This window comes from Tetrahymena thermophila (assembly GCF_000189635.1).
Source record: "Tetrahymena thermophila SB210 genomic scaffold scf_8254697, whole genome shotgun sequence".
NCBI classification, from domain to species: Eukaryota; Ciliophora; class Oligohymenophorea; order Hymenostomatida; family Tetrahymenidae; genus Tetrahymena; species Tetrahymena thermophila.
Window position 1 is genome coordinate 1,740,626 of NW_002476463.1, and position 17,885 is coordinate 1,758,510.

The window sequence follows — 17,885 nt, forward strand, 5'->3', positions numbered from 1 at the left end:
TCAATCATAAATTAGAAAATTTTCTCTGACTTCTTCAGCTTTTGTATTTCTTTTTTCTATAAAGGTAGAGCCAAGAATACCTTTTTCAAAATTCGAGGATCCTATTCTTCTGATAAGTGCTATTGCTGCTACTATTCATATTAGCTTTGTTATATCTTAGGATGTTTCTAGTTTTTAATCATAACATTATATTAAATAAGCAAATTGTAATGAAATATTTGAAAAATACCTGCAAGAGAGTTTTTATTTCATCAATGAATTAAATCAATCTATGGATTAGACCTCCATCGATATTTGTTTCTATGGGCTGTACTTCTATTTTGAATTTTTCAACGTGATTTATTTTAGTGCTTTCATAATATTGCTAAATGTAATTTAGCTTAAAAAAGCTTTTATATTTCGAATTTTTATTTGCTTGCTGATATTTTAGTGTAGTAGTGCTTGTATATTATGAAATAGCTTTACTTCTCTAGGTTAAAGTAGCTGGAGTTACAGTGCCTGTCATTTGAGATGTAACCGTTCTATCTTCCTCCGTCATTTCTCTTTGTTATTGATTTCTCAAATTTTATAAATCAAGGTGCAATTTTGGATTAATTAATTAAGCTGATAAATTCTAAGTATCTCTATTAGGTGTCATTTCTTTTTATTTTTTTATTTAATTATGTAAAATGGTAAATTTTTAATAAATAATACATCCTAAATTTATAGATGCGTTTGGTATTTTTCCTTCTATATGAGATGAAATTGATTTATCATCTACAATCAATTCTTTCTAACATTATTCTGTTATTAAAGTTTCTAAGTTGTGAATTTTATGATCTTATTTAATTAGACCTTATTATTAATTTAAAATGGATTTATCATCTAAAATCAATTCTTTCTAACATTATTCTGTTTTTAAAGTTTCTTTGTTGTAAATTTTATGATCTTATTTAATTAGATCTTATTATTAATTTAAAGGAACACTTAGAGTTTGTTTACTCCATAAACTAGATATTTTTGAATATATTTTCTAAAAGAAGTTAGCTTCCTTCTATTTCTAAACATCAATTTTATTTTATTTTTAGGCTTCTTCGTTCTCTGTATTCTTAATTTTTTTTAATTTCTCTGACCTATCTTTATGTTAAATCTTTTTGGTGACAAGGAATGGAGTTGGTAGAGGCTTTGCAGCTTGATAATCACCTTAGATATCTTGAACTTCAATCAAGACTTCAAATCTAAGTTTAAAAAAATAATTAATACATTTTGTGAAATATTTTAAATTACCTTTTATTCAACTATTTAAGACTTATTTATACTTATTCCATTTAAAAGTAAATTATTTCCCTTGGATGACTGTCAACAATAGAAATGCCAATTTTGTTGAGATTGAGACGAAAAGTTAGATTCTAATAAATATTTTCTTCAAATTTGTATTCATCAAAGAGTTTTTGATTCTTTTCGTACAATATCATAATGACTTTAGTCTTTGGATATTGCTTATCCTAAAATACCTTAATAACAATATCATCTTCTATCAATCTCACCACTTTTGTGTAATTCTTTTCTTAAAAATCTTTTTTAGTTAAATTGCACAGTAAAGAATCCATTGTGCTGATCATAATAGTTTCTTCTCCAAATGGATCATCCCAGCCAAATGGACTAAAATCTTTTAAGAAATGATCTATCAGCTTTTCATCATAATTCATGTTATTCTATATTTCTCTCGGATCTTGTTGCATCTTCACAAATAAGCTTTGGCTTCTGTTAATTTATTTAATAAAATTGTTACAAAAAATAATATCCATTTTATTAATTTTTCCATCATATTTTTCATCCTAAATAAAAAGTTAATCTTAAAAAAAAAAAGTTAGATATTACTGGAAATTTTTTTAGCTTACTGCCAATTCTTCGTTTGTCAAATTTACTATCTTAAATGGAGGATATTCATTTGTATCTTCTATTGTGATCAAATTTAGACTGGATTCTTTAGAAATCTTTTAATATATAAGGAAGGTAATTATTTATTCAGGAAATTGCTTAATTTTACAGTGATTCTGAGTAGTATAAATGAGTTGGATTTATTAATATGATTGATCTTTATTATAAATTAAGATGGCTTGTTGATTGGGAATTTCTATGACCATAGACTAAAATTGTGAGCTGGTTTGAGCTGAATGAAAGGATAGTGAATTTAATCATATATAAGCTATCTAGTCTAATGAGGAGAGAGAGAACTTTCAATTGACTGCTAAGAAGAAATGAACTGGTTTACAGAAAGAAAATGATTGCTTGAATTCTTGATAATAATTATCGGAGTTAATATAAAAAACTTAATCCCTTAATATTTTTCTGGGAGAGAAACTTAATTGGCCATCACAGAAAGGTATTTCAAATGCCTAAAGCTGAGATTTTCATTCTTTTATTGTAATTACATGAAATTTGTAGTGAAGCCATGATCATGATTAGTGTTTTCTTCGTTGTTCTTATCTTTGTATGGCTAGACCTATAACAAAGATTATATCTCGTCTTATGGGATTTCAAATCTGAATTGCTTTTCTGAAGAAAAATTACCAGTAAATATTTGAATATTTTGAGATTATGTTTTAAAAAGCTGCTCTATCTGTGCAATAGAAAAGTTATCTGAATTTATACCAAAATATGAACTTTTTATTGAGTTAATATCTGTTTCCTCATTTTAATTGTCTGCATTTTATTATTTCTCTGGATCAAGTTAGGTGTTTCCGTCATCAAATTATCTAATATTGATATGTTCATGACCTACTAAGGAATTTTTTTTGTCTTTTAGCTTTTCTGTAGAAAGGAAGTTATTATTTTATTTAGGAGATTTCTTGTGAGAACTTTAAATGTTTTCTTACTAAAATCCTCCAACTTAGTCTTTTCTTTCTTTATTGCTACTCTGGAATAATTATTAAGAAGAGTTGAAGTTAGTTGATGTCTGTTAAACAGACTAAGATCCTTAAATATAATTAATATTCGAATTGTAGCTATTCGGAACTTTAAATTAGGTTGTTTTTTCAACTTTTTTACTAGGCAAAGAAATTATTGGATATAAATACCTGTTTTCTTTGATTTGCAAGTTTAAAGCGAATTCAGTTTCGTTAAGGAACCAATATTGTGACTTTAAAGTAATTTCTAGCATTCCTTCATATGAATATTTAATGTCAAATACTAAATTCATTTATTTTCCTTCTTTGTTAAGAAGCTGAAGAGTTTTTTATTTAATTATTGGTTCTAAAAATGGATTATTTTGAAGCTAGTTGGGTGTTTGTTAAGAAAAGTTTTCGTTTTATTATTATTATTATTAATTGACAAATTAAGATGCTGTGCTTGACTTTAAGAAATTTTATTGCTATTCTTAATCGAATTCTGAATTTTCTAAGATAGAGTAATTTGGACTATTTCTATTAAAATTTGTTTTTTAATTTAATGGCTCATTAGAATAATCTAATTTTTCCCCATTAATTTTATTATACTGTTACTCCATGTATATCTATGAAGACATTAAAAAGTCCCAGTAAGTTTTAATAGTTTTGTAATCAAATATCTCTAACGGTTTAAACTAATGATAACTTTATAGTTCAACACTGACTTTACACATTAAAAAGATATTAAAAGAAGATAAATATGTACTTTATCCACTATCTAGACTCATTTTATATTTGTTATAATTTAATTTTTTCCAAAGAGCATCTTCATCATCATCATCATGATCTTCTTCATGATCGCTTTCATCTTAAATTTACTATTATTTATCATCTTTGATTATTTTCATAAGATTTTTGTAAAAAAGAATCTAAGGTCCTCTATTATTTATATAGTTTTCATATTCGTTAGGATATAAGAATGAAATATCCAAAGGTAAAGGATTCACATTATGTAAAAGAATAGGATACTAAATAACAATTTATATTTCTCTTGATTCAGTAGAAAGTAATTAAACATTTTGAAAACCATTTGCTACAGCTTTTTAAGTATGCATATTATTGCTTTCATTTCTTAACCTTCTAATAATTATATAAGATTGGCGTGCAGCTTCATTTTACTATTTTTCTTCGTCTTTATTACACAAATAAAATTATTAATTAAAAGAAAGAATTTAGTTTATTTCATTCATATTTAAAAAATTTTAAATTTATATGCTCAAGTAACGTTTTAATACAGTAAAAATATCTAAAACATTGATTTTTATATCATTAAAAATTCTAATTAAGTTCATTAATTTATAAATTTAAATTATTTTAAATAAATATAGATTGAAAAGTATTCCCTAAATCAAGAATGGCATTAATTAATATTCAAAAATTAAAATTAAAATTTTGATAAAATTTTTTAATTTATAAAAATTTCATAATAAAGAGATGTTGGTGTTTGCTTTTAAATGTATTTAAAAAGTTCAATAATTAATAATTAAATAAATTTTAATATTTTACTAATAGATTGACTGCTATTTATAGGATCAGAAGGCATCACCATTGAAACCATAATTGGAATATAATTAAAAATATTATCCTTGAAAAAGTGTGTATGTGTTTATTAGCTTTTACTATCTCTATCTTGGTCTTTGACATGAAGGTATTTCAACTAAAAGAGTTGTAGAGGAATATATTGTTCACTTAGTTTTTTGACTTAAATTTGAACATTATTTTCTTTATTATTAATTTAATTACTTTGTTAATCAATAGATTCTTTTTATAAAAATGATTCTTCCTTATGAGAAAATGAAAAATTAAAGTTAAAGTGAGTTAGATTGGTAAGCTTAATGTTAGATCTAAAAACTATTTTTCTATCATTATATGTGATGGGCTGACAGACAATACTAGAATCTCCATTAAGTTTAATATAAGTATCTCTACTACTTTATAATAAATCTATAATTGTAGTTTAGTTATTAATAATAACTTTAATATCATGACTGCTATATTATATTTTTTAATTTTTATATTTTGGATCATTTAAAAATTGAATAAGATATTAAACATCTGGCTTAACTTCTATTTATATTGCTTAAAACTCATAATAATTTTGGTTTAAGCTACCCAATTATCTACTTTTTAATTTTGTGCCTCTCGGGAATTCTATCCTGAAAGCTATGCCAGTTTAATTAGATATCTCATATTAGTAATCATTTTATTAGTTATCTGCTTTCTTTTAGTTTTATCCCTTTTCTTTATTTTTGTTTTTACTCACTTTCAAAAATGATTGCTACAATATGAAGATATTGTCAATAAGAGCAGGATGAAAGTTTACTAGGATATCGTTTTAACACTCATAAATAATTTCTTTTTTGTAATTTTACTAAATGAGTTCCAAGTTAATTTTCATGTCTTCTACAAAAGGCTCTGTTTGTTTATTATACATGTTGGTATATGATGCATTAAAGCTCCAGCCTAGCTAGATTTTATATTAAACATAATTCATGATACTTTCAAGTTATTCGATATATCTTAGCTCTGAAAAATCAAATTTTATAGGGACATTCTCATCAGTTTCAAGTTTGACATCATCAACAGACAACTCGACAAATTCCTTAAATTCCTTAATCTGCTTTCTACTGTCTTAAAACTTAAGACTACCTTTCTTTAACATAAAATTTATATTTATTTCGCTGTCCTTAATTAGCAAAATAGTTTTTAAATTGCTTAAAATCTTTTGATCTTTTTACTCTGCTGATTTACCACAATCAATTTATTATTATGGCTGCTTATCTGTTTTTTCTGAATTTTTAGCTTTGTTTAGAGCTTAATTTTCATTTTAATTATTAAATAATTATAAAATCTTGTCTATTTTATATATTGTTATGTACACTTAGTCAATTTCAACTTGTGTTTTGATCACATGATTTGTAGTTTAATCTAAAATAAAATCTAAGCTCTTTTTTCTAGACAGTTTTTCTAAGCAATTTTCACTTTTAACCAGATTGTTTTTATTTTAAGTTAAAAGTATTTATTACTAAATATTTTACTACGAATCAAGTTTTATTGATTGATTTTCCATTTTCTGTTGCTCTTCTAGACTAATCATTGAATTAGTAAAGTCGCTCTTACTATTAAAATTTTAGTTGTTTCCACTAAAACTAGGCATGAAGGTAATATTAATACTAGCATTTGTAACTATCAAAGCAGATGTTTTCTTGGGTAGTTATACTTAAATATCACCTACCTCTAATGTTTGTGCTTGGTCTTGATTTTTATTCTTTCTATGTTATTTCTTTGATGATAAAACATAAATTCTGAATTCATCTAAATTAAATGTGAAATCTAAAGTGATCAAATCTCTTAAACTAAGCTATTACTCAAATTACTCAGCATCAATATCTTCATCTACACTTTATTAACCCTAATGCATGTCTTTGATTTATTAATTATTACTTATTTTATTTTTATTTGTTTCTTCCTCATCATATCCTTCACCAATTTATTCACTCTAGAAGAACCTGCTTGAAGATTTTTTTATCATTTTTTATCTTAAATATTATGAATGCAATTAACCTATATAACTCTAGTTACGTGCTAAACGTATAATCTCCATTCTCTTTTTCATTTCTTCACTGTTGTATTTAATATGGTTTGTATTTAAATATCCTCTATCTTGCTTAATATTTTAGCCTTCGTAAAAATAATTTCCATTTAAGTGAGATTTTTCTATATTACTAAGAGGAGGATGTTAAAATATTTATGAATGCTATTTAAAAAACTGAGAGAAATCTTCAACAGCGTCAAAAAACTCTTCATCCCTAAGAGTTTAATATGTAGTGTTGAGTCTGTTATTTTAAACTTATTGTTAATTTTCTTGATGCTGCAATAAATCCAAAGGAGAGCCAAGAACACTCTTAAAATTCTATTCGCTTAAATTGGAATTATTCTCAAAATGATTTTCTTCATCAATAATTTTATCTTAGTTAAAATATTAATTTTGTTAATAGACAAAATTTGATAGCTCATTATGAATATTTTCCTTTTTAGTAAAAATTTTATTATATTGAGTAATTATCTTGATAATCTATTCATTTGTTTCTAAATAAATATTGATTCCAATTAAGTTAATTTTCATCTCAACAGCTAGCTAAACTTTTGAAATATATTTGTCTTTTTCAAAATACTCTGTAATCATTTGACCTTAAAAACTTTAATAAAATGCTTAAGTAATAATCCTAATTAATTTTAAATAATTTTACTCATCTAAAGAGACAGTTTGCCTTTTCTTAGGCAATTTATTTTTCTCATTTTTTATTTCTTTTTCTTACTTTTATGCAGCAACAGTAGCAGGTATTTCATTTAATTTATTTTCTTAACTTTTACTTTTAACTGGAAGAATATTATCAAAATCAATTTTATCTTCGAATTACTGATGCTCAAAGTCTCTCTTTAAGCAAGTTTCAATTTAAAAGTCTTCTAAAATTTTATATTTCTCGTCTTTTTTTGTATTAAAACCCTTTTTTTGCAATTTATTTAATGAAAAAACATTTATTTGAATGAATTTATTTTACATTTTGACAAAAACGCGTTGATATTTTTGATACAATAAAATTGATTTAAAGATTTTCTATTCTTGACTCGTTAAGTTAAGAATTCTTCAAGTTTTAAAAATAATTATTTTCAAGAAGCTTTCTAATTATTTTTTATTCCTTTTCTTCTTTGGTTAAAATTTTAGCAGGTTCTTTGCTTTCTAAGTTGTTATTTATTGCTTGATGATTTATATAAACTTTATTTTTGTATGAGTCATGATCTGAGTCTTCGCCATCTGATTAACCTTCTTAAACTAAAGATTTAAGGTCATCAAAATCATCCTCTTTGGTTTGGTTAAAAGCTGGATTAATTTCTAAAACACTTTAAAATTAATCTGTTTTGTATGTAAAACATGATTGCTATCCATTTTATATGCTGTACATTAAATCAGATTCTTTCAGAAAAGATTTATAAATAGTATTATCAGGATTATTCTATTAAATAAAAATAAAAAAATACATTTACAAATTAACAATCGAAGTTAAAAAATTACATTGCTGTTAAGGTTTTGTTGAATAAAGCTGTCCATTATTTGTAAGCTATTATAATCTTTATATTTTTTTCTATCATTTTATATTATTTTCTTTAAATTTTATTTATCTATCTATTTATTTGATAGAAAGAGTGATTTTATCACAAATTCAATTAAAGGCTTTTGTGTATCTGAAAACTTTTCAGGAAAAATAAACAGCATCTTTCCACACTTAACATCGACTTTATCAAAAGTTATTTTATGACCAAATATTTTTCTAATTTATTAAGCTAAATACAAATCTATTTTTTGCTTAACTTGTTTAGTTTTAACATTGAAATCTTCCAAGAATGATCTCGATTTCTAATTTTATTTTATATTATATAAAAATACTTTTAAGTAATTGTTGCTGTGCTAAATTTGTTTACTTATTTCATTGAAAAAAAAGAAGCGATACTTGAGAAAAATACATCTGTTAAAACAAATCTATGACTTGCAATATTTAAAGAAAATCTATAGCTCACTTAATTTGTTTATTTGTTTTTTTATGTAATTATCTTAAGAGAGAGTGAAGGTTTATGAATATTTTTTTCTCTATCGAGATTACTAAGAGTTTTTTTATAGTCTTCATTAGAATTAATTGAGTGACGACAGTCAAATTCACTAATAACAAATTTTATCATCGTGTTTATGTTAGTTGCAATCTTCATGCATTATTATATTTTTATTTTGATGTGAAGAAGCTCATAATTAAATTCCTTTGACTCATTTCTTTAAAACTTCCCAGAATTACTATTCTTTAAATTGGGAATCTAATTACTATTCACAAAATTTTCCCTTTCTTACTCTAAATTATTTATATTCGTATTCTAATTGCTTTTTGAGCTAGTATTAACACCCATTAACGAAATCTTTATATCATCTTTGAATTCAACTGATATCTTATTTTTAATGTAAGTTTATCCTCTTTTTGGCAATTAAAATAAAAAAATTATTTTTAATTTTAGATTAAAAGATAGATAGATTGATAGATTTTCCATTTGTTTGTTATAAAATTCAATCTTAATTAAAAAATATGAATTATTTTTTAAATTTAATTCATATTTTTTAAATTTAATTTTATCAAAAAAATCAATCATAAATAAAATACTTCATTTGCTCTTTTGATATTGATTATGACTGCCCTTCAGTGTAAGATTCTATTAATGAATTGAATTCCTATTAAAGAAGCTATTCTTTTTCTTCCTCCTCAATTTATAAAATTTATTCTTCACTCAATATATTTCGATTGGTGGAAGAAATAGAGGATTTTCTTCTTATTTTAGATGTTAACCAACTAAAAACATTCTTTATTTTTTCTTTTTAAAGAGCCTTTTAAAATATGTTCTTAGCTTTTTATTTTTCTAGCTGCTTATTCTTATTTTCTTTTTTGAGTTTAAGAAGATTTTAAAATTATTAACTTTGTTCCTTTCTAAATTATTTTTTAGCTAAATCTCTAAAACAAATTATGTCAACTGGTTATATCATATATTTAAGGAGATCCCTTTCTACCTCTTCCAATTCTTTTTCTATTTCATTTATATCTATTTTTTTGTGTTCAACAGTAAAATCTTTTTGCTATTTTTGTAATTCGTTATAGTTTAGATTTGAATTAGCAAATTTATAAGCTGCCATCTTCTGTTCTAGCTCAAATTCAAGCTTTTGTTTGTACACAGAAATATATTCTTTGATTTGTGTAACAACTTTTCTTGCTTGAGTCAATTTTATTTTATTTACTTATTTTAATTCTATTCTAAATTTTAGAGAATTAAATAAATAATCAAGCCATTTCTTTGCATTTCCCAAAACATGTTCATTGTAATCAGGACGAAGATGAAGATTTAATCCCATGTCACAATTCCAATTTTTGTATTTTAATAAATTTCTTATATGCTTGAATTACTTTTCAAATAATTCAACTCTAACTTAACTGATAATAACTTTAGTTGATTTTTAAGGTAATGTCTGAAGCTCTTCCTTGTTATTATTTCTAGTCTTTTAAATATCTATATCCACAGGGTGAAGTATATACTGCTTGTCGAAATCTAGATTCTAGTAATCTAAAAATGAATCTTAATTAGCAAATACTTCAAATTTTGTTAGCTTATAAATTTAGTATTTTTTTTATTCTTTTTTAATTTAATCAGGATTTATAAATGCAGGTTCAAAATCGCTGTTTGCAGGACTTATAAGAAGCTTCTCAAAAGCTACTCCAAGCTAAATAAAATTATGTTGAGTGGCTATTCCTTCATCCTATTATTTACATATTTATGTTAATCATTAAATTATAAATTTCTTGATCTCAAAATTGAAAAAGACAAACTTTAGAAGTTTTCGAATGCAATCTTTATTTATTAATTTAGTTGAAAAATTCTAATATGCTTTGCAAGGAAGATAAGGCAAAATATATGATATATTAAATTATTTCTACTGCATTCTACTAAACAGATATATTATTTACTCATTTATATCAAAAATTAATTAATAGTTTATCTTTATCAACTGAGAAATTTCAAATTAGAAAAAATATTAATTATTTTCTTATAAAAAAGAAAAGGAATACTTATAACTTTAGAACCACATCTTCTACTTCAATTCTAATATTCTATAAAATTATATCCTTTACTTATCCTATATAATTCTTATAAATGTTCATTTTTTTTTTAATAAAATTTGCTTCATTTTCTCCCTTTTACTAGGATTATCCTTCTTTTTTAGAATCATCATCGTCTTCATCATCCTAATCATATAAATTCTAATTCGTTTCTTTAATATTAAACTTTTCAGATTTCCTTTTTAGAATATCTAGCTCTATTTGCTTCAATAGCTTTTATAAAAGCTCATACTTTTTTGCACTTAATCTCTTTTCAAAGAATTCTTAATTATATTGTCCGCTTGTTCTACATACAACTTTTATCCCTTTTATTTTAATTACAATTGGTTCACTCCTAATTTTCGTCCAAGGAATAGAAAGTTAAAGTTTTTCAATTATAGCAGACTCTTTAACTAAAGGAAACCCTATTTGAAGAAATATTTAATAAAAATGATTACTAAAGAACAACTTTTGAATTTTAATTCATAATTTTAAATAATTATAAATAACTTTTCTGACCTATTTTAACTCCAATATCTGTGAGATAATCTTTTTTAATATTTAGATTTTTTAACTCTAAAGTCCCCTTCCATTTGCTCAACTCTATGTCATTCTCAGAAAAATCCTTAGATTTATACAAATAAAAATTAAAATTGCTTAATCCAACACATTTAACTCATTAAATTATTTAAACAATAAGTAAATTGTTTTATTTAGAGGAATGATATTTCTTTAAAATCCACTATCAATAAATACCTCAATAATACCCTGCAAAAAGCCATATAAGAGTTTCTTTATTTGTTGCTCAAGCATATTTGATTTGGTTTTACTTGCTTAAACTATTTTACTATTAATAAAATAAATATTTTATTCATAAATCAAGAATTCTCATTAAGCTTTACATATTGAACTAACTAAAACTTTCTCAACTATTAACTATATAAACTTGTTATTTAACTTTTTAACACTAAAGTACAAATATACTTTTAATTAATTAAAAAAACTAATTGCTGATTTTGTTTGTTTATTTGTTTATCTTTTTATCTATTGAAATATATTTGATTATCTATAACTTAAAACAATAGCTTTATTCTTTTAAATGAAAGATATTGCTAAAAAATTATTCATCATCAGCTTATGAATTTAAAATATTATAAATGTACAAATACCTCCATTAAAATTATCCTAATTTCTTTTCTCTATGATAGTGATTCGTTTCTTTAACATAAAAAGATATTTAAAATCTCAAAATTAAATTCAACAATCTATTTTAAAAGTTTTTAGAAAATTCTTGAACATTTTTGATCATAATATTCTAAATTAATAATTATTAATTTGTAATGAGAATCATTATTACTGATTTTATAAGATATAAGCGAACAAAATTTTTGTATTATTTGTTTAAATTAATCAATTTGAGAGTGTATTTTATTTGAATCACTTGGATTAAATTACAAAAACCATCAAAAAAAATAATTTTATCAATTGATTGTTTACCTTATTAGGATGATTTTAAATATTAAATATCAATAATAACATTAATAAATAAATAAAAAAAGTTTAGAAATGATGATGTTGCATCAAGGAAAATATATTTAGATTTTTTTTAAATTTTTAATTTCAGACTTAAAAATTGCTAATAATAGGATACCTCTGAAAAAATTGTTCTTTTGAAATAGAAATTTTTTATTTTTAAAATATTTTTAAAAAGAAAATAATTAAGCTGTTGAAAATACATAATTGAAAAATTATTTAAAATGCAAGATCAGCTATATAAAATGATGATTTAGTTTTACTTTATAGAGTTAAATATATGCTTTGAAATTATTTAAAAAATAAAATATTATTTTTAACAAATATTTTTCCATTTTATATTTAGAATAATTTTAAAAAGAAATTTATTTTTTTTAAAACTTAAGCAAATCAATTTAGCCATATTCTTCTTGCTTAGAAATTAGATATTTAAGTAATTAATTTTTTTTTCATTTTTTAATGTTTATTTAAATAATTAGATGAAAATTAGAGTATAGATAAACAACAAATTATTTTAATTGTCAAGTGAATGACTTCATTATCAGTTAAAACAGATACAAACTGTATAGCTCGATTAGCTCAGCTGGTTAGAGCATGCGGCTGTTAACCGCAAGGTCGTAGGTTCGATCCCTACATCGAGCGCTTTTTTTATTTTTTTAAAAACATTTTAAAAATGAATTTAAATAGAAGAAAAAACAAAATATTTATGTTTAAAAATAAAAATAAAATTAAATATATTTTATTTAATTGTTTTAATATGTAAAATTAATCAAAAGAAATTAAAGAATCTCATAATTAAGTAAATATTTTTAATAAATAAATAAATAACAAATCTTTTTTTGATCAAGTAAATTAAATAAGTTAAAAAAAAGAAGTAAATGTCAAAGATTTAAGAATTTAGCTTTAGAGAGTTCTTGTATTATCTTTAAGTGAACGAAGAGTTTTTTGATTTTATGGAATATCTTGATCTATAGTAAAGCGTTAAGATAGAGATAAAACTATTGAATAACCTAAATGAAATAAATTAAACAAAATTAAGTAACTTCAAATAATGGAATCACTTTGGTAATAATTAATTGTTAAGAAGCACACATTTTCACAAAATATATAAGAAATTTAAAAACTACTGTTAATCTATTTAGTAGAAGTATTTGATACACAAGACTTATCTGATAGAAGATTCGTAATTAACTTAAGATCTTCTATCAATAATATGTATTTATGCAGATAAATTAGGTAAGGAGAGTAAAGAGGCCTATAGCATAGTAAAAAAAGAAATTAATTACTTTCTTTAAGAAAAGATTCTTTTTGAAGTAAGTATAACTGATATTGATCTTGATAATGGTATTATTTATTTGGAAATTTACTCCGAAAATAATAACTATGTTGAAAAGATAAATTAAGTAATCTAAGATTATGTAAATCAATTTGAAATAGTGACTGTAAAGCCTTAATCTATATATGAGCCTTTTATAGAGTAGCTTAGTCTTAAATAAAAGTTCGCCTATGTTAAAATACTGAAGTTTTAAGAATAAAAGGCTATCTAAGATAGTAAATAAATTGAAAAATTAGAGTAATAATAGTAAAAGGAAATTGATAAAGATCATGATGATCTAATCAGAAATAGTGAGTAGAAGTAAGATAATAATGATTAGTCGAATAAAGAAAGTGACTCATAAAAATATGAAGATTATGATGCAATTGTATTAATGAGAAAAAGAATATAGAAAGAAGAGGTAGAAGAGGAAAAAAATAAAGAAAACATTACAAAAGAACTAATATATTCTTAAGCAGAGGAAGGCGGTAAATAATAATAAAAATAATTATCATTAAAGGAAATAGGTAAATTAATTGAAGAAGAAAATTGTGATAGGTTTAGATAGTTTGATGAATATGAAATAGAGATTTTAGATAAAATAATATATTTAGTAAATGAGTTCCAATTTGATTAAATGATTTTCAATAAATACAATGTATTTATTGAGATTCAAGAAGATTTAATAAATATCTTTGGTAATTTATAATTTATTTTTTATCCTAATTTTAAAAGTATTTTATAATTTAAATTTACTTAATTACTGAATAAAAGGTGACATAGAAGGAACCAATTTAATTGATCAACTAGTCTATCAGTTAAAAAACAACTCTTGCATTGTTATTAAATCAATTAACATGCCCTGGAGCAAAATTTAACAAATGAAGCAAGACATAGTTGAATTAAATTAAGAATTTTAAAATGAGGAAAAAACTTAAATTATTTTGTTAGACATAACTTTAGATGTCTATTCGAAATTAATTGTACCGATAAAAGACAAAGAGAATAAAAACTAAGATGAAGAAAATTTTAAGATCTCATATATTAATTTTAAAAATTAACATAGGGATATATTTGAAGACATATTTAAAGAAAAAAGTAGAAGAATTGAAATTGATTAAGATGGTCTTTCAAACATTTAAGAAGAATTCTTAACTAAAATTTGTAAATTAGATATAAAATAAAGCAAATCCAACGGTTTTATAGAGTTTGAATGCACTCAAAGGAGGTTTGATAAATTTAGTCAAAGTTTTAATGATGCGAGGGAGGGTTTAATGGTCAAAGAAGATTTTGTGGCTCATTAAATTTTCTTCACCATCTTCAGTTAAAAATAATAAAGAAAAATAATTAAAATGCAATCTAAGTATAAATTTTCTATCGTTTTGGAAGCCTTAGATGATTCAAATTATAATTAAATTTGCTTAATTTGTCCAAAGAAGAAAGTAATTAATTAATTAATTTTTTGCTTTATTAAATTTTACAATAGTTAATTTTAAAAAAAATTAAGTTAATATTTAAAACAAATAGAAAGAAAAAATAAAATAAAAAATTGAAAAATACTTAAGAGATATAAAAAAAGAGGTTAGCGAATTAAACTATGAGCTGACAGAAGATGACTTAGAAATGTTTACCTAGAAGGGTGATTATCTCATGCAAGAAGTATTTTGTTCTAATGAGTAAGAATAAAGTGATTAATAGGATGAGGAGGAATTATTAGATAGAAATTTAAAAAACAGTTAAATTTATTTGCAGTATTATTTGTCAGATATTATTTATGAATTTAAAAATAACTTAATTGACCTATAAAGATTGAGGAGCAACCAGATAAATAAAGATTTCAAGATAATTTTGTCTTAAAATTAGATAAATAAATACAATGAAAGTTTAAATTAACAGATTATATAAAGGGAAAATGTTCAGGTATTTTAAAGAGAAATATCTATATAAATGATTTCTTTATAAAGTTACGAGATAGAAACAAAAAATATTCTAAAGGGGTCTGCTTCTTAGAATTTAATTATACTAGATCACTCATATGAGGATCATAAACTTAGGCTTGACGAAATATGTTGCTCAAAAAAGGATAGGCTAGTGGGTTATATACATAAGAATGAAACCACCAAGTCAAATTAAATTGAGAACAAGTTTTTAGATTTAATTTAGTTGAAATAAAATTTATCTCAAATTAAAGATTAGCAGCAAGTTCATATAAAAATAAAGGAAAAAGAATTTAACTAAGATATAGCTAATGAAAACTCTTTAGTGTTAATTGGTTAAAATTTAGTTGATTACTTTGATAATTTTGCAAATCAAAACTAGTTTAATTAGATTAGATAAGAATTCTTTAATGATATCTTCTTGAATGCAATTCTAAATTAAAATAATATACATATTATGGTCAATGACAAAGAAATAAGATCTTAATTAATTTATTGTTTGCTTTATACTTTGGAAAATAGTTATGTTTAATCCTTAAAAGAAGAAGGTTTGCTAGTAAAAATATATTTTATTAAAATAGACGAAGATAAGCAAGAACGAGATTTTCTCAAAAAAATAAATTCAATTTAAAATCTATAAGAATAACCTAAGCAAGGTAGGTAAAATGACGTCTAGAAAGCTGAAGAAGAAATTTAGAATACACTTTAGATATTTAAGAATCATGAAAAGGCATAATCAGAAAAATTTTTAAATTAAGCGATTGAAAATGCATAATGGTATTATGTAAAAGAAAAAGAAGGCAAAAGCTAACATTTATAGTTTGATTAAACAAACTGTTTAATCATTGATTATTTCTACAGAGATTTTATAAGATAAAGAGATGTAAATTAGAATGAATCAGAAAATAAAATTTATAATTTTATGTTTAGAGAAGATTAAAACCCAACTACAAATAATTAAATAAAAGAAAGAGAAGTTAGAATAGACTTTTAGAATGAAGAAGTTATAATATAATTTTTGAATATTTCTATAAACTTTAATTCATTCTTCAAACTTTACCCTTAGCTGGAATAATTAATATAAGAAATGAGGAATGTTTTTAAATCAATAAATAATTATAATATCAGTGATATTATCTTACATGCTACAGAAGAATCAACAAAAAATAAAACTATTTAAGGTCTAATTTTTGAAGAAGGATTGTATAAAATTATTTTTTATAAAGATAAATATTGGATTGAATCTGTCACTCATCCTCACTTTCAAAAAGTAAAGGAAAAAATCTAAATTAATAGATAAGCCTTGATATCAGACTCAAATTCATGCTTTGGTAATGAAGAGTATATGCACGAAAAAGTTCACATCAAATACAACTTTAAGCGTGAAGATAAAAAAAATTAAAGTGAAAAATATCATTTAAAACTACTTGTTGAAAAGAAAGACTATGATAAAGCTAAGAAAAATTTAGAAATTTTCTTCAAATTTAGGAGAACCACTTTTGAAAAAGCTAAACAAAACTAAAAAGAAATGAGTAAAAAGGAAAAATCATTGACATTTTTCTATTACACTCCTAAACTGAGGAAATTTTTGTTATAAATCTTTAAAATGAATAAATACACTATTATTAAGCATTAATAGGAAGAATGCTTCTATATTATTACATCTGACTCAAAGACTTCGTAAAATAAATTAGTTAAAAATATTTAAGTTATTTTTTAATTTTTTAATTTATAAATAGAATTAAAAACTTTGAAAAAAATGAAATAAGCTAACTCTAAAATTTCTACAATGAAAATTGGTTTGAAATATTGCAGGAAGCTTAATAAAAACTAAATAAAAAGGTTATTTAACTCAAAAATAACAGTTATTTCTTGAACCAACTTTCAAGTAGCCATACCTAATTCCTTTGCCTATTAAAAAATTGGGAAATTGTAGGATTTAAGCCTTACTTCTTTTTAATTTAAAGTGAAAAAAGTATATCAGAATTTAAAAAATTTTTAAATTTAGAGAATTCGAGTGATCAGATCAAGTTTAATATTGTTTCAAAATAAACTTTATTCAAAATTGTTTCAAAATAAACTTTATATGAATACTTAGAAAGCTATAAATTTGATCAATAAAAAAAAGAAGGAATATAAAATGACTTTTTAAAAGAATTTAAAGATTTAAACTTTGATCCAAAATAATAAGATATAAATATCTTAGTATTAATAAATATTTTTGTATAAAAAAATATCTAAGAATAAATATAAAATGATAAAGAAAAAGAAAAAGAAAAAGAAAAAGAAATAGTATTATATGAATACTATTAGATACCTTTGTTTTATCTTTTATTCTAATAATGAATTACTTTTTAAAAAAAGGTTAAAATGATGTGATGCTTTTAAATTTAACTTTCAATAAAAATATTCTAAATACTTCAGATACTTTTTAATTAATTATTAAAATACTATGTAACTTTTTTTATAATTAAGTATTTTTATTTAA

General features: G+C 22.8%; 2 protein-coding genes across 2 annotated transcripts; one reads left to right on the forward strand and one right to left on the reverse strand. All coding sequences in view use genetic code 6, as the record gives it.

The window, feature by feature from the left end:
* Positions 1-178: 178 nt before the first annotated feature.
* On the reverse strand, positions 179-11,461 carry TTHERM_00355920 (hypothetical protein; the record flags this gene model as incomplete). Its single annotated transcript, XM_001010490.2, has 13 exons — positions 11,369-11,461; positions 11,132-11,237; positions 10,583-11,037; positions 9,131-10,272; positions 8,409-8,946; positions 8,002-8,343; positions 7,490-7,942; positions 7,178-7,434; positions 4,434-7,126; positions 2,030-4,059; positions 1,861-1,976; positions 1,267-1,743; positions 179-1,217 (listed from the first exon to the last, which is right to left on the reverse strand). Exons 1-13 carry the CDS (start codon positions 11,423-11,425, stop codon positions 179-181), a joined length of 9,705 nt encoding a protein of 3,234 aa, XP_001010490.2. The 5' UTR covers positions 11,426-11,461.
* A 1,562-nt stretch (positions 11,462-13,023) lies between these two features.
* On the forward strand, positions 13,024-17,743 carry TTHERM_00355940 (hypothetical protein; the record flags this gene model as incomplete). The annotated part of the gene is made up of 4 exons (XM_001010491.3): positions 13,024-14,158; positions 14,235-14,902; positions 14,988-17,077; positions 17,137-17,743. The coding sequence occupies 4 exons, from the start codon at positions 13,024-13,026 to the stop codon at positions 17,741-17,743; spliced, it is 4,500 nt and encodes a 1,499-aa protein (XP_001010491.3).
* Positions 17,744-17,885: the final 142 nt, after the last annotated feature.